This window comes from Aotus nancymaae, unplaced genomic scaffold, assembly GCF_030222135.1.
Source record: "Aotus nancymaae isolate 86718 unplaced genomic scaffold, 86718_ANA_hifiasm-v0.15.2.pri h1tg000029l, whole genome shotgun sequence".
Classification (NCBI taxonomy): domain Eukaryota; kingdom Metazoa; phylum Chordata; class Mammalia; order Primates; family Aotidae; genus Aotus; species Aotus nancymaae.
In genome coordinates, this window is record NW_026988442.1 from 43,957,658 (window position 1) to 43,985,209 (window position 27,552).

The 27,552-nt window shown below is 38.0% G+C and overlaps 1 protein-coding gene and 1 long non-coding RNA gene across 3 annotated transcripts in view; both read right to left on the minus strand.

Annotated features, from left to right (window-relative positions):
* Positions 1–27,552, minus strand: part of CERS6 (ceramide synthase 6) — a 328,855-nt gene that overhangs the window by 208,734 nt on the left and 92,569 nt on the right. For both annotated transcript variants that reach the window (XM_012440541.2, XM_012440540.2), the window contains exons 2-3: positions 21,827–21,932; positions 8,722–8,852 (exon numbers count right to left, since the gene is read on the minus strand). In XM_012440541.2, coding sequence (XP_012295964.1) covers positions 8,722–8,852; positions 21,827–21,932 — 237 coding nt within the window. The remainder of the gene's footprint in view (positions 1–8,721; positions 8,853–21,826; positions 21,933–27,552) is intronic.
* LOC110568630 (uncharacterized) lies at positions 14,718–18,238 on the minus strand. Its single transcript, XR_002478870.2, has 2 exons — positions 16,252–18,238; positions 14,718–15,999 (listed from the first exon to the last, which is right to left on the minus strand). It is a non-coding gene; the product is annotated as an uncharacterized LOC110568630 (long non-coding RNA).

Here is a 27,552-nt window from a genome sequence, read left to right on the forward strand (position 1 = left end):
TGAAAGGAAACCAAGCGATGAGAGATGCACACTAGACAGACACCCCCTCATTTAACATTTAATCCCAAAATGACCTTATAAATAGGAGCTATTATTTTTCTTTCACAGAAGAAAAGTCTGGGGCTTGGCAATGTTAAATACTTGCTAGGGGTAACACAGCTCGAGCCATTGAGCCAGACCATGAACCAGGTAGATTTGACTCCCACTCTCAAATTTGTTCAAGATCAGTTGCCTCCTGTACTTCTCCTGCACACAGGAGGTAACCAATAAATATTACATTTAAGAGCAAACTCCCGTACCCAGAAGTCACACTGACCTCCTAAGGCTGATCAGACTGTCCGGGCCCCAGCAAGGGTAGCTTTACTAAAGCCAGCACCACAGAGGACCAGGCTTTGTTCCTCCTTCCCTCCTGGTAGAGGCAAGCTGTGTCCTCTTCAGAATCACCCGGGTAAATTTAAAATCTCTGAAGTTCAAAGACATTCACTGTGTGTTCTGACATTTCTCAGGTGGTGCTTCAAAAGCCCTGGCTTCTAGAGGCACAGTGGGCATCATTCCCCACTGAAGTAGGACACCTTTCCTCATCCACTTCTGTCACATCGCTACACAGCCGCAAGCCAAAGGTGCCGAGGCTCTGAACTCAGGGTGGTTTTTCATCTTTTTCTTGTGTGTGAGTAATGCCCGAGTTGACAGTCCTGTGAATCCACATGGATTCTGCCTCCTTGGGGTTCCACAGAATCAAAGAGCTTCATCCTAAATTGAGAGTCTGCTCTCCTTGCATCTTCTTGGATCTCTTCTCCTCAAAATGACTGACATCAGAGCCACCTCTCCTAGGTAGCGTGCCTGTGGCTCTGAGGAAGCCATGTGGCCAAGGCCATTCCTGTGACAGACTAAGAGCGGTTTGCTGCTGCTCCTGGTACCCAAACTTGAGTAATGACACAACTGACGACATTCAGGCAGCTGACACTCACGACCCCCATACCATGTGCAAGACACCTTTCTAAACACTTAATATACATATTAATTCGTCTAGTCTTCACAACAACCTTATGAGGCAGACACTATTAATGTGCCCATTTTACAAATAAAGACACTGAAGCTTAGGATGGCCAGCAACCCTCCCAAATACCCCAGAAGTTTCTATTAAAGAGAAGACTCAAATGCAGACTCCCTGGCTCCACAGCCTACTGCCTTCACCACCATACTGACCCATCAGTCCTGCCACCAGGCTTGTGGTGAAAGTGTGAATGTCTTCCAATGTGAGCCTGACACAGATTTCATATTTGCTTATATCTGATTTTGTCTGCCAGAAACACTAGGTGAACATAGAAAACTGCACCAGGCTGACTTTAGTGGCCTAGGAGGATATATACACTTGTGCGCGTGCATGCAAACACACACACACATACTCTCTCACACTCTCTCTCTCTCTCTTCAAATATGTCCAAGCTACCTCAGTCATACCAGTTATGAGCCACACCCATCTGGTATTGCAGGTTTCCCTCTGGTTTCAGCTCTTCTTCCTTCCAGCACTTCACAGTAACTCACTGCCACCCTTCTGAAATTATTATGGACTGAACTCTGTGCCCCAGAATTCATCTGTTGAAGCCCTACTTCCCAATGTGATGTCTTGGGAGATGAGGCCTTTAATAAGGTAATTCAGGTTAAATTAGGTCATAAGCGTAGGACTCTATTCCAGTATGACTGGTGTCCTTATTCTTATAGAGGCAGAAACACCAGGGATGTGCACACACAGTGGAAAGGCCAGGGAGAGGCCCCCGGAGAAACCAAACCTATGACACCTGGGACTTTCAGCCTCCAGAACTATGAGAAAATACATTTCTATTAGGCCATCCAGTCTGTGGTATTTTGTTAAGACAGCCTGAGCTGACTAACGCAGCAACACCCACTACAAGTTTGTCTATTTGTTTGAAATAGACAAACTTCAGGTCTATTTCAAGGTAAAGTGCCATATTTATTATAGTAGTTATGTATTTCTTAACCATTTAATGTATATAAAACCACTCCTGTTTTTGTTAAGTTCCTAGCTTATTTTCAATGTGTCACTGATGAAGTTTTCGAGTGCTGTGTCCCTAACCCATTCTTCTCACAAATCCTATGTTATTTTGTTTTGTTGTGCAATTTTGCATGGTATGGTCATTTTTAGGAACGCATCTGTCACAAGACAGCACAAGTGACTGTACAATTGCCCACAGGTCAATTACTTACAGATCCTAGAGATGAAGCATAAAACAACCTTTCTACAGCCATCTTCAGGTACCCTGATGAGGCAGGTTCTATTAGCATTTCAAGAAGGACAGGTACCAAGTACAGATAGAATGACTGTAAGTATTGGTGTGGGCACATGTATAAGATACGACACTGTATAAACAGTAAATGATAAAGGATTTATTTCTAGATGGTAGGCTTTGAAGTCTTTCCCCCCACAATTCTGTATGAACATTATGTAGACTTTTATCAATCCTCTACAATCAAAATCAATTATAAGGATTTGCACAATTCTACTCTAAATCAAAAACAAATAACTTTTAAAATAGATTAAACAACAACAAAAAATAGTATATAGGTTCAAAGAATAACAGACATGGTTACATAATAATATGAGGCCTTAATAAATTCAGTTATTCCTCTACATTCTGTCTTGTCACCATCCAATTCCATATTGGACAAAATTATTGGAAAAATATTATTTTTAAAAGCCTTTAGAAATTTAGGCCTTAAAGAAAAACTGACTAGTCAAATGTTGGCAGAGCACAGCAGTAGCTAATGTGCAGCCAGCCTGACCAAGGTATGCCCTGTCTTATATTTTTAGCAAAAATCTGTTTTCCTTAATTAGCCAGCATACATGCAGTAGAGGCCTAGCCATATGCCATCAAGGAATGTGTGAGGCTTGCTCTAAATGAAAAACCTGAGTTCACCGGCCACAGATGGTAGGTCTAGAATAGAAAAAGGGGGCAAGGTTTCAAAGATATTTTTGAGGCAAAAGAGCACTGTCCATAGTCCAGTTCATCAATCTTCAGAATTTCTGTAATGAAAGCAATGCTACCTTAAGGATACTAATAGCTTTGAAGAGTGCCTGGCTAGGCTAAATGAAACTGCACATCATCAAGGCACCATATCCTAGGAATACTGGAGATAGGAATGCCAATTACAGAACTATTCCAGTTTTTCTATTAAATGGCAAAACTCTGAGAAATGGATGACTGTGCCTAGCACTAGGAGACTACATTCTCTTCCTTGAAACTCTGAAAGAACCACAAATAGTATTATAACGCTAAAGCAGGGTTCTGCAAACTATGGCTAGAAGGCCAAATCCACCCTGCCATCTGTTTTTGTCTGGCCCATGGGTTAAGAATAGCTTTTATTTTTTGTAATGTGTTTTTAAAGAATAATACTTTATGACACATGAAAATGACATATTCAAATTTTAGTAACCATAAATACACTTTTACTGGAACACAGCCACACACATTTGCATCATCTCTGACTGCTTTTATGCTTTAGCAGAGTTGTAATTGCAACAAAGTCCATATGATCTAAAATATTTATTTTTCTGGCCATTTATAGGAAAAGTTTGCTGACCTCTGTCCCAAAGCTAAAACTGACCTGAATACAACCCACAGATCTAAAACTGTTTAAGGTAATAATCTTGCACAACAAGACATTCACTGAGCAATAACTAGGACTATAACAATGTACTCTGGATGACAGAAGTTGCTCTCCAAACCAGGGACTGTTTTGTATTAATGGAAAATAACCACTACTATCATCATAATAGAGACAAAACAGCTCAACCCTGTACTTTTCAAGAACTAGAAAGAGTTCTCCAATTTTATGACTGTTTCCCAGACTTATAATCAGCATCTACACACTGCTGATCACGTATCCTAATACTGAAAAAAGAAAGATGCTGTTTTTCTAGAAGATAATAGTTTCTTATTTCCCCCTTCAAAAATTGCATTAATCATGAAGAGATTTTAGCAGTAAATTTTGTAACTGATGCTCATCTCATGAGCTGATAGAGAAAATAATCAAAATTGAATTTTCTCTCTGGCAAAACTTTGTCCCTCACCAGAGTATGGAATATAAATGGTTTACACAGGGTGTTTTTTGTTTGCTTTTGTTTTTTGCAAATAGGTGGCTGTTTATGAAAACATGTTAAACATATTCCTCAACCTACTTCCTCAGACAAAAGACTGATCTGAAATAAAGGAATATGAGAGACTCAACTACTTGCTTCCTATACAACCTCACTTCCTTTCCCCTGTCATCAATTATTAGGCTCCATTTTCTACGAAGGTCACAAGACAGCACTGATAATTTATAAACAGCTGTAAAAACTGCTATTTAGATTCAAAGTGACCAAGTTAGTAGCATGAGGGGAATTGGCTAACCCATTCATTTTTCAATGATGAATTAGCTCGAGTTCAATGGAATCACAAACTAAGAAAAATCACAGGGCTTCTTTGCAGAAATAAAGTCACAATTTTGAAAGGGTTCCAGATTTTGATGAGTCTGCTGCCACTATACAGAAGCATACAAATATGACAGCATTGGGGGATAGTTTTAATCAGTATCAATTCTAAAATGGAATTCTGTAAAAAAAAAAGGGGAATCTTGAGCACAGGTAGGGCCCCAAAAAAAGGAATGCTATTTATTCTGACATCTTATCTCTGTCTCTTCCTGTCACATCCAGCAAATACTTTTAATATATTATTTATTTTATATTAGCCTGATTGATAAAAACCTACCACTTGGATGCAATTGTCAGAGAAGGATGATACAGTTTCACCACTCCAAAGGCATAATTCCAACCGGCACCTGCTTCCGTTCGGAACAAGTTGCTTCTAAAATGTCTCACATGACATCTCATTTTTATAAGTTCTTCACTCTCTCTTGAAATTCTCTATTTCAGTTGCCAATAAGAATTTAAATGCTTTTGGAAGAAATATTCATCAAAACTGACATAACTGTGAATGACTGACACCAATCAAGAGAGAAAAAAAATCATGTAATGTATTAGAATTTTACTCACTAAACAGCTTCTACTCAGTCCATCTGCATGTAATGAGTGTGCCAGAAATTGGACATGCCTGCAGATGCTTACAAGCACAGTTTGACTTGTATATCATGCTGTTCCACACTGCTGAAAGATGAAATACAATTCTCCTGAAGGGATTTTACATTTTGGAAAAAAAGAAACTTGTGTAATAGAAAAATTGTAGATTTTGACCCTCAGGTGACAAGCTCCAAATCTGTATTCTCTTGCTAAGTTGATTTTTTTTTTTTTTGTATTTCTGAGCAGCAGTTGTCTTTCTTCTTAACCAAGGATGTGGGTCATAAGCACTTGGGACATTTTTTTCCATGATGTACAAGTTCAGACTCCACCTGAGTCATCATCCTGACATCATGGGGTGTGGCCTGGGCACGTGTATTTTGAAAAGATCAGTAGGTGATTGTGAAATGCATCCTTGGTTAAGAACAACTATGCTAGATCTTATTTTATAGGTAAAAAAACCTATGACACACACATGTGCATACACAGACCACTGTAATTCTACTTTATCCCTCACGGTGTTCTCTAAATGTTCTCCTTTGCCATCCCATTCTTTCCTCTGATTTTCTGTCTTTAAAACTGTTATGGAGCTTTCCACAGTCAGATAATTCTCTTAGACAAATTTTATGCTAAGTCAGTATACATTAGGCACTCATTTATAGGGGCAAAGTAGCAAATGAAATCAGCTACTCTTTCCAAAACAATGCAATTTTAACATAGTCATAACAAATTATTTATTCGGCAGAGTCTGTCTGTTGGGGTAAAGACTGAGAGGAATGAAAGAACAAGATGTGACCCTGTTGGGTTCAAGCTACACAGAACTGAAATTGAAATAAACAGATGGGCAACTTAAGTGACCACGTAAGTCAGCATGTGATTCAGGGTTAAATTCCTAGTACTCTAAGGATGCAGGGGAAGCTATGCTCACTCCAGTCCCAACAGTCAGGCCACACTTCAGAGAGGGCCTGGGATTTGAAGAAGTGATAAATGGGTAAGGCAGAGGAAGTTCCTTGCCTAGAACACCACACACAAGGCAGGAAGGAAAACAGCACGGACAGTGAAAACATAGCCCTCTAGAAGAAAGATGTGATTTAGGTGACTGACATCAAACAAGCAAAAGACAGACTGTAGTTATCAGGCTCAGGGACCTAATATTTATCCTATATTGTCTTTAAACCATCAAGGTTTTAAAGCATTAGAACATGGGGATAGTAGTATTTTAGAAAAATAATTTGGGATTGTTGGTAGCAAACAAAATGTCTATGTGTATGCAAGATAAAAAATTAGGAGACATATGATAGTATATTGGGCTATCATGGTGAATTTACAGAGAATTAATAGAACTCAGTGGCTGATTGACTTGAGTTTCCAGCCTATGACAAAACAGAAGTATAGAAAACAATAGGAAAAACGAAGTCAGGAGTAGAAACAAATTAGAATTGCCAGTTGGAGCTGGCAGAATGATGCCTTAGAAGAAACATCTGCACTGTACACGTGGCTTTGGAAGAAGCTGGTGAGAGGAAATGATTTTAACACATAGAACGGAAGGTAGAGTAAGAAAAAACATGAAATTGAACACTAAATCTGGAGCATCATTAACACGTTAAAGACCACAGAGTAAACACAGCATAAATGATGCAAACAAAACACCTTGGAAAGGCAGGAGAATCTAGTGGCAACTCAGAAACCAAAGACAAAGAGAGTTTCAAAACAAAACTTCAGCAATACTATAACATACAACAGAGAGGTCAAAGGCCACTGACACGGACCCAGTTCTAATCCCAGCAATCCCCCGTGCACCCCAACCCACGGTTGATCTTTTCCCTTTCATCTTTATTACTGACAATCCATACCGATCCTACAACACACATATCTGGTTATTTTCTAATATCTATCTTCCACCTACACATACTCGGATATTATGTCTTATTTCCATGACACTATTACAAGTTTCTTGAGGGAAGAAATGATAATCATCTTTTATGCACCACCTCCTCCCCATCATTGTGCCTCCACATTGCCATACCACTAGCAATCATTTAGAAGCATTTTTAATCGATTATAATTATGACTGTCTTGTTTAACTGCAGTGTACACATAATGACCTGTCGAATTCATGGAGAAGACACAGAACTGGTCTAGTGTTAGTACTTGCAGAGACCAACGGCACCAACATCACCTGGAAACTTCTTAAAAACGTGCCATCCCAGACCAAGTAAACCAGATTCTGCATTTTAACAAGATTCCCAGATGACTGATGCTTATGCACACTGATATTTGAGAGAAATTGGTCTAAACTCAGCATAGTAGGGGCTGGCACCAAGTTACCGAAGAAGTTAGTCAGAGGAAGGAAAGATGGCACGTGAGTTTCAGCATGTAGACATGTGCTGAGACCCAAATTCACCCCTGCTTACACTCATGGCTCAAAGACAGAGCCCAGGCCCTTTGAATACATGGCAGGGCCAAGCTGGGAAGCAATTCTGGCTTTTGACCAGGAGCCCAGATACATAAATCCTTCTCCTATAAGCTGCCAGTAAGTTCATTTATTGAGAGGGCTTTGCTGATTGCATCTACCTGGTTGTTCTTCCAGACTTTATAAATATTCTAAACTCCTAAAGACCCTATTTATGTTCTCCATATTTACCCAGCCCTAGGAATTTATGATATTTTTGTGCCTTCCATTCATTTCTCCTATAACATTAGGTTTCCCCCTAAGGATACAGTTACTGAAATACTTTTTTGACATAATTGAAAGCCAAAGCTGAAAATGCAACTTCAACCCCAAATAGAAAGGGCCTGCCACTAAGAGAGCTACACTGAAAGCGCTATTGTTTAAATGACCAGATGTCAAAAAAAGCTCCCTAAAGAAACTAAAGAACTATCAGAAGACATAGGAACAGCCACACCCAAAAGATACAGACCACATGGGGTAATGACTCTCCAGGCAGATCTTCTTTTTATTTTTATGTTCTCAATGTTTCAATATATCTTTCTCTGGTTTTCCTAAAGGTAAGTGCATGAAGTATCACTACTTCAAAATAACACTGTGCTGGAAGAGCTCTCTGCACATCTTTTAATATTTTTAACAGCTTTACTGGAATATAATCTATACACCATATAAATATAAAGTTCACATTTCAGAGATGGAAGAGACTTCCATTCCACCACCACCTTTAAGCCATGCTTCACTAAACTCACCCAGAAATATAGTATAGCCATTTCTTAAAGCTCCAGGAATATAGAAGATTGTCACAATTCTCTAATAATATATCCTAATATCTCAGTTTTTATTAGTGCAAAGAACCTCTTAAGTTGCCTCTATTAAAATTCAAACTATCCGCATCTATAAAAGTAACGATTTTTAATGCTATATTTCAAAGATGGCTGATTGAAAAAAACACTGTGGATCCTTTTATAATATGCTTACTTTGCAGAAACTCCATTAGGAAGTGAACTTTATTTACTGTATCCAAAGTGGAAATCACAAATTCTTACATACTACTGTCTCCTGTGTTTTTCCTGAACTATTTTCCCACCAAATTGCAGCTTTTTAAGGGCTGCTGGGGCCTCCACAGATTTGTTATTTTTCACCTCAGGATTGGCATGGGTATTAGGTCTTTTCTTTAAAAAAGAAAATAGCAACTTACATGCTCTCACAGAACCTTGTCAGCGTGCTTGGCTTCTCCTGATTGCGTCTTTGGCGAAACCAGCGCTGAATGCTTCGAACATCCCAGTCCAGTTGCTTGGAGAGGCCTTCCAATCTCTTTTCATCAGGATGCTATGAAGCAAGGAACCAGAAAAATAATTTTCAATCCATTTTTATTTTCCCCTAAACAGATCTGCCCTTGTCTATATCCAAGAGGAGGTTTTCCCTGTTGTTTACTATCTGCTACTGAGATTTCTATATTTACTACTGAGGACTGAGGCCTTCCACTGGCAGCATGAACAAAAATAACCACTAGGACAAAAGAAGTTACTCATGAAACATTTAAAAACATGAATCTTGCTCTAATGCTTGCACTTCTCCTCATCAGCAATGTGCTTCCCGAAGGGCAACAAAGATTCAATGGAATATCCAACTAGCTGAGTCAGCCCCATCAGTCTTCAAAGGAAGGGAGTCCAGCGAAGGTAAATTTGCAAAGAGGTATCATTCAAATATCTCGCTTTCTCAGAAAAAAAGAAAATGCTATATCCAATGATCACATATCAGAATAATGTAGTACAGACAAAAAGCATGGAAAAAATCCCAAAATGCCTCACTTAAGCCTAAGGTGCCATTTCTACCAAACACGGTTTATCTTTCTTTCCCATTCTCATACCCTTTGTCCCCCATTCTTCACACATTGCTCTTTTATTCCTTTTCTTGGTCAACCCTTTTTAACCGTATTCCACATCAGGTCTTTCACTAAGACTATGCATTACTTGAAAAAAGTAAACTCGGTGAAGTGGCAAGAGACAGCCCTGAAAAGACATGCAATTGTTCATTTCCTCACTCCACTGACCTCTGAGCCTCAGTTTCCTCATCTGTAAAAAAGGAAAGTTGTTTACCAACCTAAATTATATTGCAGTAAGGACCAAATGTGAAACTGTATGTAAAACTCAGCAATATTAATTTTCCTCTTTCCTATCTGATATGTTTGGCTGTGTCTCCACCCAAATCTCATCTTTAATTCCCACGTGTTTCAGGAGGGACCCAGGGGGAGGTAACTGAATCACGGGGGCAGGCCTTTCCTGTGCTGATCTCGTGATAGTGAATAAGTCTCACAAGATATGATGGTTTTATAAAAAGGTGAATTTCCCTGCACAAGCTCTCTTTTCTTGTCTGCCACCATGTGGAACATGCCTTTCACCTTCTGCCATGATTGTGAGGTCTTGCCAGTCTGAGGAACTGTAGGTCCAATAAATACCCTTCTTGTAAATTGTCCAGTCTCGGGTATGTCTTTATCAGCAGTGTGAAAATAAACTAACACACTATGTTCAATGTTAACATTAACAATAATTAACCCCTCTCTTCAATGTGCTAGAGAATGTCTAGCCAACAATCATATAAGGGTCTCCTACTACACAACAAAACTAAGCCACGTGAGCTCCATTCCTTTATTTATTATATCTTTGCTTAATATTAACTATGTTTATTTAATCTTTCTTTGATTTGATATTAATGCTTTAATGTAAGCGATCAGGAAAAATAACCAAAATAGGGGTAAGGAGAAGGCACACTGACCAGCCTTCAAGTTATAGGGGTGAAATACGTATATATATAAAATACCTTTCTAAAAGCAGCTCAAGCAGCTCAAGGAGTCAGTGCTATGGTCTGAATGCTTGTGCCCCCCAAAATTTGCATGCTTGTGCCCCCCAAAATTTGCATGTTGAAATCCACATCCCCATTGTGATGGTATTAGAAGGGGAGCCTTTGAGAGGTGATGAAATCATGAGGGTAGAGCTCTCAGATTAGATTAGAAGTTATTAGAAGAGATATGAGAGAGCTTGCCCATGCTTGCATGCTCTCTCTTTCAACCTCTGTTCCCCGTGGATACAAGAGAAGATGGTCACATGCCAAACAGGATGAGGACCTTTGCCAAGAACTCAACCACGTTTGCATGCTGATCTTAGCCTTCCAGTCTCCAGAACTGTGAGAAATAAATATTTGTTGTTTAGGCCACCCAGTTGATGGTAATCTGTTATAGCAGTCAGAACTGACTAGAACAGACACACACCAGCAAAACACAGTAAATGGCCTTAGGGTACAAAATGTGCTGATCTTGTGCCTATAAATGTTATTTGCCAACTTTCAGTTGCGCATGTACTTTGAGGTTTTTTTTTTTTTTTTTTTTTTTTTTTAGTAGTAATGACGCCATCTGCACTCACATTTGAATGTCTCTCTTAATCAAAAATACGAGAAGGAGAAAAATCATTGCCTAACAATATATCTTGGCTACACCATCATCTTAACAAAATTCATTTTTAATTTCAATCTATTTTCTAAGTGTATTAATAAAGAAAAAAATCATATAGGGCAAAAATTTAAGATTATCCAAAGTTTCACCTTCCAACTTTGTTCTGAGTCTTTCAATCCCTATTCTTCCTTTCTTGTTAACCACAGTTTTATTATTAAATCAGTTTCTTTCCAATATTTATGCAAATATAAACAAACTTTAATATATATTATGATATCTCCCCTTGTCACACAAATAGTTGCATACTACAGATATTTTTCTGGGCTTTGGGTTTTTCACCTTACAATATATACTGAAATATTTCCTATTCACTATATATAGAACACCCTCATTCTTTTGTAGAAGTGTAGAAATATACCATAATTTACTTATCCATTCTGCTATTAATGGATATTTAATGGCTTCTGAGCTTGTTCTATAAACAATGCTACAGTAAATAACCTTACCTGGGCCATTTTACACGTTTCTCTCTGAGATAAGTTCCTGGAAGTCAAAGTTGTAGATCAAAGGGGTCTATGTATTTGTAATTAATTTTGATATTGAAAGTTATTCTCACTGATGATTTTACCAATTTATACTCTCACAAGCAAGACTGCCCATTTTCCAAAGCTTCTTCGACGGACTATAATATCAAACATTTCAATTTTTTTGGTTTAATTCATAACACAGAATCTCAGTTTCAATTTCCTTTTGAAGAGATAAGCATCTTTTCATGTGTTTCAAAAATCACCTATATTTCCATTTTTTAATGAACAGTATACTGATGTCTAATGCCTATTTTTTCATGATCCCTTGGTATTTCCCTTGTTGATTTGTAGGGTTTCTTCATTTGTTAGGGTGGTTAAACTTGTCTGTACCAGAAGCTGCATACTATTTTCCAGTATGTCATGTGCACTTTAGAACTTGCTTATGATGTTTTTTGCTTTTTTTAACTTCCAGAAATTTGATAAAAAGATATTTGAATTTATCAATTTTTTTGTTATAGTTTCTAAATTTGGAGTCATAATTAGAAAAGCCTCCCTCATTCCCAATGTTCAAAAGATTTTCCCAGGTTTCCTTTTAATAAATTTAGGGTTTTGATTTTTATATTCAAATCTTTAGTACATTTGGAATACATACTGGTATTCAGTATGAGGAATGAATCTAACTTTTATTTGTTTCCAGATGGCTACTCATATACTATTCAGCTTTTCCCCTATCAAAAATCCAAATCTTTCTTCCGTTGGTCTATTTATTCAGGTGCCAGTACCAGTAATATACAGTAAGTTTTCTCAGAAATCTTTATACTTTTTCTATATGAATTTTAGAATTAGCTTGTCTATTTTCAAAATAAACAAATGGTCACACAAGGAACCCTGTTAGTATTTTCACTAAGATCACAGCACATTCTAAAATTAATATAGGGTGAATGAATGTCTTTATTCGATTTGTCTTTTGTGTCGTTGAAGACACAAAATTTTCCTCATCCAGGTCTTGCACAAACCTTGCTATGTTTATTCCTAGATATATTATTCTTTCAGGTTTCTACTGAGATTAAGGTACTTTCTTACATCTTTTTTTATTTTATTTTTTGAAATAGGGTCTAACCCTCTTGCCCATCACGGCTCACTGCAGCCAGGATCTCCCCATGCTCAGGTGATCTTCCCACCTTAAATTCCCACGTAGCTGGAACTAGGTATGCACTACAAAGCCTAATTTTTCATATTTTTTGTAAAGACAAGGTTTCACCATGTTGCCCGGGCTGGTCTCAAATTCCTGGGTTCAAACAATCTTCCTACCTCAGCCTCCTAAAGTTCTGGGATTAGTCAGCATGCCCAGCCTCTTAGATTTGTTAATGCTTATTGTTTGCACACACACACACACACACACACATGCACATGCACACACATATATATGCTGTTGATATCTGGTTATTAACTTTGTACTAAAATTTCATATCATCTGTGGTAGCTTTTCACAAGACTCCCTTTATTTTTCAGGTATATAATAATATAGTAACATATAACTGAAATGCAGCATCCATAAACAAAATAAATTTTTAGTATCTTTTCTTACTGGTACCTAGATTATAGCAAGACTCAATAAATACTTCTTTAACGTATGAATAATTCTTCACAATAGCAATAGTTTTGCCACCTGCTTTCCAATTTTTATGACTTTATTTTCTTTCTCTTATTTTCTAGTTTAGTGTAAAATTTGGCACAATATATAATAGTGCTTACAACAGGCATTCTTACCTGTTCTGGACTTTAATGGGAATACTTTGAATTTTCTTAAGGGTCCAGGTTTGGGACTATAATACAAATATATTTGTCATGTAACAAAAACCACCTGTCCCACTTTGACAATTTATTTTAATCAAAAAGATGTCAGGTTTCAGCATCTATGGAGTGTGATGTATTTTTCTCATTGGATCTACTAATAAAATGAATTATATTAATAGATTTTTATATAAAATTATAAATAATTCTTTTAATGTGTTACTAGGTTCAGTTCGCTATTTTTTATTTAGAATTTCCTCATCAATATTAACAATAAAATTTGGTCCCTAGTCTTGCTTTTGTTTTTTAGTGAAATCTTTGTCAGGCATTGATGTTAACGTCTTATTGCTACATTAAAAGAGAACTGTATGGCTTTCTTAATTTTCTATGCTTTGACATAGTTTAAGAGAATTATCTCCTGTTACGAATATGTTAGAATTTTTTGTGAGATGGACATATTGATTTACTTGACCATTGTAATCATGTCATCACGTGTAAGTATACTGAAACACTGCACTGCATACCTTAAATATTTGCAAAAATCAAGAAGACAGAGCACATATAATTTTTTATACTACAGGCATGAATTTAGGCCTTCACATCTTTAAAATGCTAATCACCTGAGCAAAGAAAAGAAAATACACCTACATGTTCAATAAATGCTTTGGGGTTAATGAAAAACAAAATCTTTTGTGACAGCATCTGAGCCTGGCACTCTTTTGCAGTTTAGTTCTTCTAATTTGATCTTTACACACACACACACACACACACACACACACACAGAGATGGACAGAGAGACAGACACAGACATACAAAGACAAAGACAGACAGGGTAAATTATATTTTCCTAGAATAAATTTTTTATTCAAGTTTTTCTATTACATTTGCCCCACTCTCTTGATTTTCCTGTTTCTCATAACGTTGAGAAACTCTCTTGATTTTCCTGTTGATCATAACGTTATTATTTGTGCTTTTTTTTTCTCAGTTGGGTTAGCTGCCTTTCAGTAAAACAAAAATTAAATAAATAAATAAAGGATTTGGGGATTTTGTTAATTCTATAGTTTTGCTAACTCATTCATTTTAGTTTTATCTTTATTACTTTCTTCCTTCTGCTTATCTCCATTCACTGTGTTGTTCTTTTTCTAATGTTTAACCAAGTGCCTATTTTTTTCATATCTGTATGAGTTTTCAATGACCACTGCTATAACATAGTACATAAAAGTAGTGCACTTTTTACCACTATTTTCCAAATATTCTGAAATTTCATTTTTACTGAAGAATTAATAAGACAGTATTTATAAATTTTTACGAGCAAGAGGCTGTTTTCTGATTTTTCTGTTTTCTAATTTCTAGTATTAAATCACGCCTAATTTTAAAAAATTTATTATAGTTTTTTTTAACATAGTACAGCATGAATTTTTGTAAGTATTTAATAGGTACTTGAAAGCACAGTGTCTACATTCAGAATACAACATTATAAATGTACCCCCTTAGATCTTCCTAATTATGCTCCTTAGAATTTCTATATTCTATTTTACATTTTCTCACTGATTCTGTCATGCCTCAGAGGTAAATTAGAATTTCTTTCTATTGTGTTTCTATTTTTTCTTCAATTCCTTTTTATGAATATATAGACACACTGATATTTTATTAATGTACAGACATACATGGTTCATAACTATCTTATTTTCATCGTGAATTGTATCCTCTGGCAATAAAAAGCCAATTCTTCCTTTTGTTTAATGCTTTTAGAAATCCTACTTTGTTATTTATATGTACCTGAATACCTTCACCCATGCTCTGATTTTCAGTATCTGTTACTACTTTGTCTTAAAGTATCTCTCATATACTTTTTTTGTGACTGCATTGTTTTCTTATGGCTGCTGTAATAAAGTTCCCTAAACAACAGAAGGGTATAGTCTCATGGTTCTGGAGGCTGTTAAGTCCCAGATGAAGGTGTTGAAGGGTTTGCTCCTTCTGAAGGATGTGAGGGAAAAATCTGCACCAGGCCTCTCTCCTTGGCTTGTAGATGGCTATCTTTTCCCTGTGTTTCTCCACAGCATCTTCCCTCATGACTGTCTCTGTGTCCATTTTTTCCCTTTGTATAAGTACACAGGGCATATTGGATTAGGACCCACTGTAATAATCCCACTTATAATTTACCTTTGTAAAGACACTATCCCCAAATAAGGTTACCTTCTGAGGTACTAGCGGTCAGGACTTCAATGTATACATTTTGGGGAGGAAAATAATTCGACCCATACCAGGAACCAAAGCCTGAATTATTGTTTATTAGATGAATTAAATTCACTTATGTGTATTGATATGATTATACGTTTGTGTATAGCTCTCTAATTATGTTCTAATTTCCATTTTGATGATTTAAAAAAACATTTTACTACATGGTTTATTTTTTTTTTTCCCTTTGAGAGTAATTTTTGTTCTGGTGGTTATCCATATGACACTTCTCCTCCTTTTTCATCTCTAATAATTCATATGAGCAATATTTAAAGTAGCCTTATTTCCTCTTTCTTCCTTCTCCTCCACCACGCAGTAATACAATAGTCAATAATATTATCTTTCTTAGCATTTACTCTTGTACTATTAAATATGCATATACCCCTAATGATTTGCAAGCTTTAACTGATATGCTTTGACTCCCAACTCTTAGAGATCATGCAATCAGTGAACTGATTCTGCCTCCTACCTTCTTACCCTTCTACTCAGTTATTGCTGTATCATTTCTACACTGTGGGAACCTAGAACATTAACATTCTGTCTGTCACCATTCCTTAGATTTCTTTCTCTTGTAGTACTACAGTCTAAATATATTCAAAACTTACAAACATTCCCAGTAATCTCTTGGTCAGCTAAAATTAATGATTTAATAGAGTCTCCGCAAGAAAGACTCAGGGGATAATATCCCTAAATTTTTTCACATTCAAAGATGTCTAAAAACCATTTGGCTAGATATAAAATTCTTAGTTCACATTTTCCTTAGGAATATTGAAAATGTTACTATAGAAAAGCCTACAATCACATAACATTTTCCCTAAAAATAGAGACCTGATGTTTTGCCTGGCTGCTGAAAGAAGTATTTCTTTACTTATCAACTTTAATAATGTAAGTCTTACTGTTGAACCTTCTGGGTCCATTTTCACTACATTTTTTATTAACCTATTAAAATAAACCTCTTTATTTTAGGAAAAATTCTTGAATTATATCTCAAAAGTTGTTTTAATTGATTGTTTTATTTTGCTTTTCCTTAAGGGATTCCTATTTCAGAGATGCTGAATCTGCTTCACCTATATATCAACCTTTTAGCTCTTTTTGGTTTGTTTCATTTAATTCAGTTTTATTCTTTCTATCTTCCATATTCTTTGCTGAGTTTTCTGCAGTCACTAGTGTTTCCTGCCTCCTTCCCAATTTTGCCTTTTTTTCTGTGATGGATTTGGTACTTTTCTCTGAACTCTACCAGCTCACATTCTGCCTCCTCTTGTTGATCTACTATTTCTTTCTTTTTTATATTTCTTCTTTGTGATCTACACCTTCACAGAGTTACTGCTTCATTTTTAAAAATTTATGGTAAAATATTTAATCACAATTTTCATTTGGCTCTTTAGCCTCATTATTCTAGTGAAAATTTTGTTAAAGGGAGTTGCTGCACTTTCTTTTATTGTCTTTGATGTTGTGTGAGTTGCTTCTTTATTAATCATCTTTGAATTAGTTGGATTTTCTTGACCTGCTACTTCCAGTACGGGGAGCAGGAAGGACGCTCTTCCAGTCTGGCTACCATAGAGGGAGATGGCCTCCTGAAAATATATTCTCTGTGTGGCTTTATGTGTCCCTCCTCCACTCCTGCCAGCCTGGCTCACCTGTTCCTGCACCTATTGTTGCAAACAGTGGGCGGGGCTTTTGTCTCTCCAACTCTTGAGAAGTGCCTTTGTGCTGGCTTTCCTGACATCCATCCCCACGGGGACCTCCAGAAACACGCCATGCTTTTCACTTCCTCCTACTTGGTTTCTGCTCAATCTAGTTAGTCTTTATACATATTTTTAAATCTAGAGATATGCATCTCCTAATTTGCCAAACAAAACATTTGTAAGAGATTTTCTTTCATTTTTTTCTATGTGTGTGCATGTGTGTATACTGTGTGTACACAAGCACATATATATATGTATACACACACACGCACACACACACACTTTATGTGTGTGTGGGGGGGGCGTTCTTATTGTTCTTTTCTTATCATCCTCCCTTTTTTTTGAAAGATTTCCAGGGAAAGAAATGAATAATAGTGACTCACATAAGCATTTATATACTAGAAACACCTAAGTTACTTTTATAATAACATTAATCTTAACCAGTACTGGGAGGAAAAGAAGGAAAGTATAAAGTAAAATGAAAGGAAATAGGTTATTGAAGAGAATTAGGGAAAACAAATTATAGGAAACCTGCCTATCACTATAAAATGTAGTCTAACATACCAAAAGTAAATTTTATTATTTCCCTGGATCATAAAACCTGGCTTTATACCTGACATTTATTTTCACTCCCATAACTTAAGCAGTGATTTGATTAGAAAAGTGAGGTAGTTGGTGTCATAGAAACATGTACAAATAATACGGTAGGAGAATCCCCAAAAGTTAAAAGTATATTTACCCAGATAATTCTGAATATAAGCAGTTAAGAAACAACATAGCCAGTTAAGAAACATCAGGTCAAAAATATTCACTAAAGCATAATAATCATTCTGTTGATTTGAATGGATCTGACGATCTATAATCGTAGATGTTTTGATCCCATTCCAACACTAATGATCAGCATCTCTAGAAACATGATGCAACACTCTCATTTTAACTCCTCAGGTGATCCTAAATGCAAATCAAAATATGGGAGCCAATGGGACAAAAGATGCCATATCATTTACAGAACGATTTACATGATTATTTTATTTAACCTTCAGGAATGCCTGTGAGATGATTATTCAAAGATTTTTACAAGTGAGCTATCTGCAGCATGGGGAGGTTAAGAAACTCACCCAAGGCCACAATGACAGGACAAAGCAGAACCAAGGTTTCAACACAGATATCCAGGTGTGACTGGCTCAAACACAAAGGCTTCTACTTATTTTAATAGGAGTAGTTTCTATAAAATGTTATAAAACTTTAGATTTAGGGGATGGGGGAGGAGAGAGAGACAGGCAACAGGCAGACGGGTGTTATTTCAAAAGGAAAGACTGCTAGAGAATATATATGGGTTCAAATTTATCAGCTATTAATAATTTCACAAAGGAGAACCAGATAGTCAAGGCATGTGACTTGTGCATCACATGGGGACTCCCATTAAGAAGGGTCCACATTTGGGGTTGGAAGCCCTGCAGTCACCATCTTGAAATTCCTAATAGTTTTATCATGGAATCTGTGCTTTGTAAATGAAGCCCAATAGGGCAAAGGAGAATGTGCCAGGAGCTCGGATTCTGGGCTCATACACGGTCCCACCACTTCCACCAGATATGTGTGTGGTTGCCCAGTTCTCCATCCCCTGGCTTGTAGCACCCACCACCCTCCCTGTCTCCCCACCTCCTAGTGACTGCTGCTGCCTTCAGCCCCCAGTAGAGGGTCGAATGCAAGCACCACGAGTCGGGGTCAAGTTTCAGGGAGGCTGGAGGCAGCTACCCCAGTGCACGTGGTGGGCAACTTAGTAGGGCTGAGCCTCTAGCATGCCCCTGGATCTGGACATAGAGGTTGCAAAGCACTTGGAGGTCACTCATCACCCATGGGTTGGGGCAGTGGGCCTGGAGAAAGGGCTGACTCTATTTCTCTGCTCTCCTGGCCAAGATACAGTGTATCAGCCAGTGGCCAGAGAAAAGGGAAACCTGGCAGCTGGTGGGAGAGGGTGGGGCCCCAGGTACCTGTGCGGGTCTGCACTTTCCCCAAGAGTCTCCCCATGCCATTAGGGAACACAACATTCCAGGGCAAACAAAAAAAACACCTTGGCCAAGCATGGTGGTTCACAAATATAATCCCAATACTTTGGGAGGCTAAGGCAGGAGGATTGCTTGAAGCCAGGAGTTCAAGACCAGTCTGGGCAACATAGTGAGACCCTGCCTCTAATCAGCCAGGTGTGGTGGCACACACCTGTAGTCCCAGCTACTTGAGAAGCTGAAGCAAGAGGATCATTTGAGCTCAGGAGTTTGAGGCTGCAGTGTGCCAGGGTTATGCCACAGGACTCCAGCTTGGGCAACAGAGTGAGATCTTATCTCAAAAACAAAAACACCTTGACAAGTAGAGAGAGACTAAGGGAGGAAGGAAAAAGCTTTATATTTTTGTACTTTTAATAGCACAATTTTGTGCTTTCTGAACAAGGGATCCCACACTTTCATTCTGTACTGGGCCTCACACTATGTAGCCAGTCGTATGCAGAGATTTTAAGGGTTCATCTCTCACACTTGAAGGATTATAATCATGTCCTTCTACAAAAAGGCAGCTGAAACTGTGGTAAGGCCAGGACAGTGAATGATCATTCACACACATACACAAACACACACTTTGTTTGGGCTCTCCGAGTCCTGTCCCTCCTATTCCAGTTAACTGACTGGTACACTTCATGTTAGAACTAAGACTGATGAACTACAAAGAATACAAGGAAAACCAGTTCCAACTTTTGCTGCGTTTATATTTTAAACATGAGGCTTCCACTTTAATCATGTAAAAACCTCCAAAGGAATCACCTTGGAAACTAAAAGAATATGATCATTCAGATTAGCTAGAAGCAAGTATTCTTTAGAGCAATCCACCTGGCTGCAAAATCTTTTTACTATCTTTATGGAGGAAATTTCTCCAGTAACTATAATAAACATAAGGCAAGGGAAGTGAAATGTCCACTGCAGGATTTTTAAGTGGAGCCATCAAATCTGGGTAAAAAAAAAAAAAACCCTTATTATTCATTTAGAATACTGCGTGTTTAATGTACTTAGAGTAGTTTACAAAGAGACTCCAAATATGTTATAATCACATTTACAAATGAACCTGAGAAGTCTCTACACATCTGCTTTTTTGAGAGGGAAAAAGTTGTTTCACTTCAGTAATTTGATACACTAAATGAAAACGCAAGCTTTTTTTAGTCTTTTCTTCTTTTAAATACCATAAGATATGTGTCCCTTCAGGCAGGAACTTGGCAATCTGAAATTATCTCATAAAAACCACCAGAAGAGCTTTCCCTAAAATTCCATTCATTTCTCTTCTTCCTAGCAGAGATAGAAAAAAATGCCTGGTACTTTCTTAATTTTTTGAAGGAAGAAAACATTTTTAAAAGGACAGAGGGAAAATCTTTAGAGAATTTTGAAAGAAATGAAGACCATAAAATAGAAAAAAGTGTTTGGATATCTGAATTAATAGTTGTACCATGAGAAAGATAGTACAAAAGGCTAGAAACACAAATACCAAGAAAAGAAATAGAATTTGCTTAATTCTGTCAAATCATGTCTCGGAAGCCTGGGTAATTCTCCCAGAAAAGAAATGAAAGAAAAAAAATTAACCATTTAATTTATGAACACACAATACTTCTCATACAATGTTGTATTTCTCCTGATCTTTTCGGTAAGATATATAAAAGGTCTATAATTTGCTTTATTTCCCTGAGGCCTTCAATTGGGGGTTTCTGACTTCCAGCTTTCTCCTCCCTCTTTGTTCTGAAGAAGATATGAACTTGGGGTGGGGGTGGAGGCAGGGGGACGTGGTCTTTTCTCCCCGCTTCTATCCCGCTCCCTTCTTCCCACTCCTAGTTTGGGCTTCGACTCCCACCGGACTGGTATCTCCTCCCTTTTATGCTCCACAGTGAACCTATCTCTTCACTTAAGACTCTCCTGACCCTCCTTCTTCACACCTGTATGGTACAATCTTTTACCTTGCAATTACACCTTCTTGTTGTTTCTGTTTACGTTTGTCTACTTATCACAGCTCCTGGAATACGTGGACAATGCTTCAAGCCGAGAGGTCCTTTTTTTCACACACACATAAATCATATTCTTTAGCTGTACCCAGCCACCTCCACAAAGTTCCCCCAGCCCTCATGCTTCAAGTCACAATTTGCTTTAGGTCACATGAGATTAAAAGAGGCACAGAATTAGACTAATCATTATTTAATCAAGACTGTTCTTAGACAAGCTACTAAAAATCAACTTGAGGATAAGTACTAGGTCTAAGACAAGCCCATCTTCATTCCGCTTCCTACTAGGTCTAAGACAAGCCCATCTTCATTCCGCTTCCTACTAGGTCTAAGACAAGCCCATCTTCATTCCGCTTCCTACTAGGTCTAAGACAAGCCCATCTTCATTCCGCTTCCTACTAGGTCTAAGGCAAGCCCATCTTCATTCCACTTCTGCTACGCTTGCATTTCTTCTGACAACATGTTCTCCAGCACGAGGAGAGGCAAAAGTTGATTCTCCAAACCCAGAAGGGTAGGAACTGAATGACGGCAGGCTGACAATGGTGACTGGGGACAATCCACACCCCAGGAAAGGACAGTCATACCTTTGTAATTGCAGTGAAGACCTTTTCCAGAATGGCATTGGGCGGGGCAATTTGTGGTCCATTGGCCTGAATGTTGAGGGCTATGGCACACGGTTTGGCTACAAATCTAAAAATTACAAAAAGAAAAAAGTAGAAGGTCAGAAGTTATTCTTTCCATATGACTCTTAATGCCACCAGTCACAAGTTACTCAATTATCCCAATAAAGTGTTGGTAGGATTTTATGGGTGTACATTGCCAACACTCCCATCAGTAACTGTAAGGCAGACTTAACCGTTTTTCTCTCCGTTAACCCCAGCAGTAACATTAAAAAAGAAATCCTTTTAAAACATTTAAACCCTCCAATTCTCAAGCTCTAATGAGACAAAGCTAGAAAGACTATCAGATAAAAATATAAGTGTCTAAAATAGAAATAAAACTATGAGGCCGGGCACAGTGGCTCACGCCTGTAATCCCAGCACTTTGGGAGGCAGAGGCAGGCAGATCACAAGATCAAGAGATCAAGACCATCCTGGCCAACATGGTGAAACCCATCTCTACTAAAAATACAAAAATTAGCTAGGTATGGTGGTGTGTGCCTATAGTCCCAGCTACTCGGGAGGCTGAGGCAGGAGAATTGCTTGAACCCAGGAAGCAGAGGTAGCAGTGAGCCAAGATCGTGACACTGTACTCCAGTCTGGCAACAGAACAAGACCCCATCTCAAAAAAAGAAAGAAAGAAAGAAAGAAAATGGTTTCAAAATGATATAACTTATACTCTTCTTACAGAGCAATAGTCATGTTATATTTCTACTGTGAGAAAACATTTACTAAGCATCTAATTATACATGCAGAGAGGCCACTTTGATCACCCCTAGTCATAAACTTGGCAATTTTTGTCTCTATAATAAAAGTGTGCTAAATTCAGCCCCAATCCCTTATGGCTTCTTAAAATTATCAGCTTTGTGGTTATTTGCTTTTTTTCTCATAAAATGTAATGAAAGATGTCAAAGGGCACGATGTCCTAGACAAGATGAAAAGTTGCAAGTGTTTCTGAGCATTAACAAAACTGTTTACATCTTAAGCCAATGCCTACGTCAAGAGGAATGAGAAGACTGAGCCTTCTTTCTGGCCACATTTGCTATGTGAATGAGGTACTGAAGGGGAGCAGGTGAAGTGCATGGGGCCCCAAAGGTGTGGGGACATTGCTAATAAAACTGTGTAGAATGAGGTCAGGAGTTCAAGACCAGCCTGGCCAACATGGTGAAACCCTGTCTCTACTAAAATTACAAATATTAGCTGGGCATGGTGGCATGTGCCTGTAATCCCAGCTACTCAGGAAGCTGAGGCAGGAGAATTGCTTGAACCAGGACCCAGGAGGCAAAGGTTGCAGTGAATTGACATCCTGCCACGGCACTCCAGCTTGGGTGACAGAGTGAGACTCTGTCTCAAAAAAATTAATTACTTTAGAAACTGTGTAAAAAACATTTAAAGGTCATTTTAGACTGAATGCTCAAGAAATGAAATCCTATAAATATTCATTTCCAGTAGTAACATTTAATATTTTCTACTAATACAGAACAATTTAATATCATGTGAAAGTATTACCCAAATTAATCCACTATTGGTCAAAGGCAACAACTGATAAATATGCAGAACAGATCACAAATAACTCTTAGATGAAGCTTCTTAATAATAGTTGATGAGATCAAAGAACAGTAGACAAAGGTTTTTGTTTTTAAAGTAGCACCAACGAAACTTACATACACAGTACCACATAATATCCTACTGGGTCCTATTTCAAGTAAAAAGTGAAGAAATTTATTTAAACAGGGAAATGGAACACTGTACAAATGCAAGCCTAAACCAGGAAAGACAGAAACAGAAAAAGCACTGTAATACCTGGTACACTGGGCTCTCTGGAACAAAGCTGGGAAAAAAGAAGAATCACCCTTTCCCGATATACAAATCCTCTAGAAACTGGAGATTTCCCCAAATTGCTACATTCTCAATTCTGTTTAATGCAAAATTTTCTGAGTTGCATTACCTACGTCCCTACCTTCTTGACAGTAAGTATAACCTTTTCCTATTGACTCTGGCCCTTCTCTATGGTGAAAGAAGGAATTTAGTAGGCAATGACCACAGGACAGAGTCTAGAACTTGTTTCCTTGACAAGATTTCCTGCTTTGTGGTTACTTGGCCCCTCATCATAAGGTACAGTGAGGGGTGTGAAAAGACATGCAGTCCAGCAAAGGCGAATAATAAGGTAAGACCGCAAAACGCATTTGGTGTGAAGGCCACAACTGTTCCAATGGTTTCCTTCTAGTCTTCCCAGTTGACTCCTCCCCCGCCCTCCCTCGTCCTCCCCTTCCCACACCTCTGACATGCAGTGTTCAAATTCCCTTCGGACTTCGCCATCATTGTTCTTGGAACAGCCTGCTGTTCCAGTACAGTCTTCTTTTTTCATCTAAATAGCACAGAGTCTCAGTGCAGAAGCTGATCATTTCCTCTTTGTCTGCCCTGTGATAATGCCTGTGCATACACGGGAGGGGGTCAAGACATTTAATCAACTGGTCATCTTCAGTAAATATGTTTTGCTGTTGCTACCATGGTATTGAGTGCTGCTGACAAGTTAACAGATATTCTCTGTGTGCCCTGTAACAATGCATAGGCAGGCAGTAGGGGAATCAAGAAATTTACTCAACACAATCTCTTCAATAGAAACTTCCTCATCTCTGCTATCAGCCAAAAAAAAAAAAAATCAAAAAAATTTTCGTAGTATTTGTTATACAACATGCTATATACATCTCTCCTTCTCTTTTTAAGCTTAAAACCACTTTTAAAGCTCTATTTTCTTTAAATCCCAAGAATGAATGCAACAGCATACTACTTAATCACCAACATATCAAATTTCAATAATCAAAATTATCAAACAAATATGATGCTCTGTTAACATATTTTAAAAGCAATGTTTAAAGGAAGGGTGGTAATTATTTCTGCTGCTATGTGGCTATGGAGACCTCGCTATAGAAATTAATCTCTCTGCCTCAATCTCCTTATATGTGAAAAAAATTATTATAATTATATAAGTACATGTATGTGTTTCTACAAATGATGTATGTGTTAAAATTCATATCATAGAGTCTCTTTGCCTAAAACGTTTGACAGGAGCCATGAGTAAGGTTTCCTATCACAGCATTTACAAACCATGCCTTTCCTGGGCCCAGCGGTTCACCAGCTTCAGCTACACCGAACCAAGTCATGTGCATTTAAGCTCTAAAAGTATTATATTATTATATCTCTTATTTCTAAGCAGAAAAAAGAGACCAGAAGTCAGGATAGGCACTGAAAAAAACTACGGACATCCGGTTGGGTAACCACTTGCCCCAGTTTGCCCTCCATCCGAGTGCTCCCAGCACCATGTGTACTGACAAAAGTGTCGCTGTGTGGTATTTTGCCATAGTTAAAAGGAAAAGCAGAGGATCCCATGTGAACGTTAAATTGCGGTGACTCTCATCATCAAACCCCAGGCCTGGTGCAGGTCCACAGTGAGTCCACACCAGCAGTGTGATTGGGGTCTGAGCTCATCCACACCTGGCCTTTCCAGCTCAAACCTTTCCAGCTCTCCTAGCCAACCCAATGGCTCTCGGGTGTTGTGGCCATATTTCCCACGGGAGAGTTAGTATAACGTGTTCGTCCCTCTGCTGTGTGTGGCACCCCCAAGAGAGCAGGACAGGACCTTAGTGAAGTCCACATCTCCAGAGCCCTGTGCACGATCTCATTTAATCCTCCCTCAACCAGACGAAGTGGGATTACCATCATCTCCACTTTGCGGAAAGGACCAGAGACATCAGTAGCCTCCACTTCCAGGGAAATGGAAGCAGAAGACAGCATGTTTCTTTCCCAGGAGGGTTAATGTTATAATCAGCTCCCCACTCTGATTCACTGGACAGGCTAAGCCCCAAAATCTAAGTATGCATAGACAGACAGACAGTGAGAGAGAGAAGAATAACAGACACATTTAATAGAATTTAACTCAATTTAAAAATTGAAGTCCATTAAAGTTTAAATGATCCATGGTAGGCATGTGCATATATCATCATTCTTTGAACGATGACATAGGATGTTTTTATTTATATGCCTGGCGCACTGTGGGCACCCAATGAGTATCTGATGGATGAACAAATGAATAAAACAATCAAGTAAAATACAATGGTAGGTGCCCTTACTATCTTTCCAAAGGGGCTGTGCATTTTAATTCCCTTGAATATCCACATCTACTCAGGATCATTTGGGACCCACAAGGTAGGAGGCTGACCACTCCAACTCAAGTAGCCACATCTTTAATACTCACTGTCCCTAGGATGTCAAAGCCGCCTCAAAGAGCACTTGTGTCGCTCTAACAACCCCTCCCTAGGTATGCTCTTTCCAACATATCCCATACTGAGAGCTAAACACTTAATTTCCAGGATTTTTTTAAAACTGCATAAAATAGGCAGAAACAGTGAATCCCAAGTGAAAGAAGAAAAGAGAAGAACATATAATTCTTACCAAATAGGTATTACTGAGTATATGAAAATATGGAAATTTTATTTGTGTTTATTCTCCAAAAAAATGTGTGAAGCACATTTTTTTTCAGAGAGCATATTTAGATACCAAATAAGATCCATGACACAGCTATTACAATTTTATCATTGACTATCACGGTCCATTAGACCATGTAAAAAGCTGGGCTTTTTTTTTTTTTTTTTTTAACACTGGTTCTAAAAGAAAGAAGTTCACAAAAGCTGTCTTTCGTAACATTTTGAGAGAAAGAGATAGAGTCAGAGATAGAGAAGCAGATTGGTGGGGGATGGGGGTAACACATCAACAAATATAACAGTTGAAAGGAAATATGTGCTTTCAAGCTTTGATGGTTACTTCTACAAGGAAATGCTCACCTAATTACTTTTTAAAATCAAAGGCGGCAACACCACCTTGAAAAGATCAAACATCTATAAAGTCCTTTCATGTACCACATTTGAAAGTAAATATAATAAAGATGTAAACTTTGAAAAATACTAATCTCAGTTAAAAAGCAAAGAAACTATCTAAGACATTGCTACTCTTCAATTCTGTTTAGCAACATGTATTTGTATTTTTAACATGAGGTAAACACCTCTGCACAAAGTACTGAAGAAAGCACTGGGCAGTGGTGTGGTGAGAGATATAATCAAAATGTAAAATGGACCAGGCACAGTGGCTCATGCCTGTAATCCCAGGACATTGGGAGGCTGAGGTGGGCAGATCACATGAGGCCAGGAGTTCAAGACCAGCCTGGCCAACATGGTGAAACCCTGTCTCTACTAGAAATACCAAAACTGGCTGGGCATGGTGGTGCACGTTTGTAATCCCAGCTACTCTGGAGACTGAGGCAGGAGAATCGCTTGAACCCAGGAGGCAAAGGTTGCAGTGAGCCAAGACTGTGCCCCTGCACTCCCAGACTTGGCAACAACATGACTCCACCAAAAAAAAAAAAAAAAAAAAAAACACAACAACAACAACAACAAAACCTCCTCTCTCCATAAAATAAAAACCATGAAATGAACCTTGCACTCAATGAAGTTTACAATTTGGAAAAGGAGGTTATATATATAAAAAAATGTACAGGGTATATGTCATTGTTCTAATTACTTTAAAATATTTAATCATCTCCAATGGGTAGCATGGCCAGAGATTTTCAGTTCTTTCAAACTGTATGTAGCACTTCC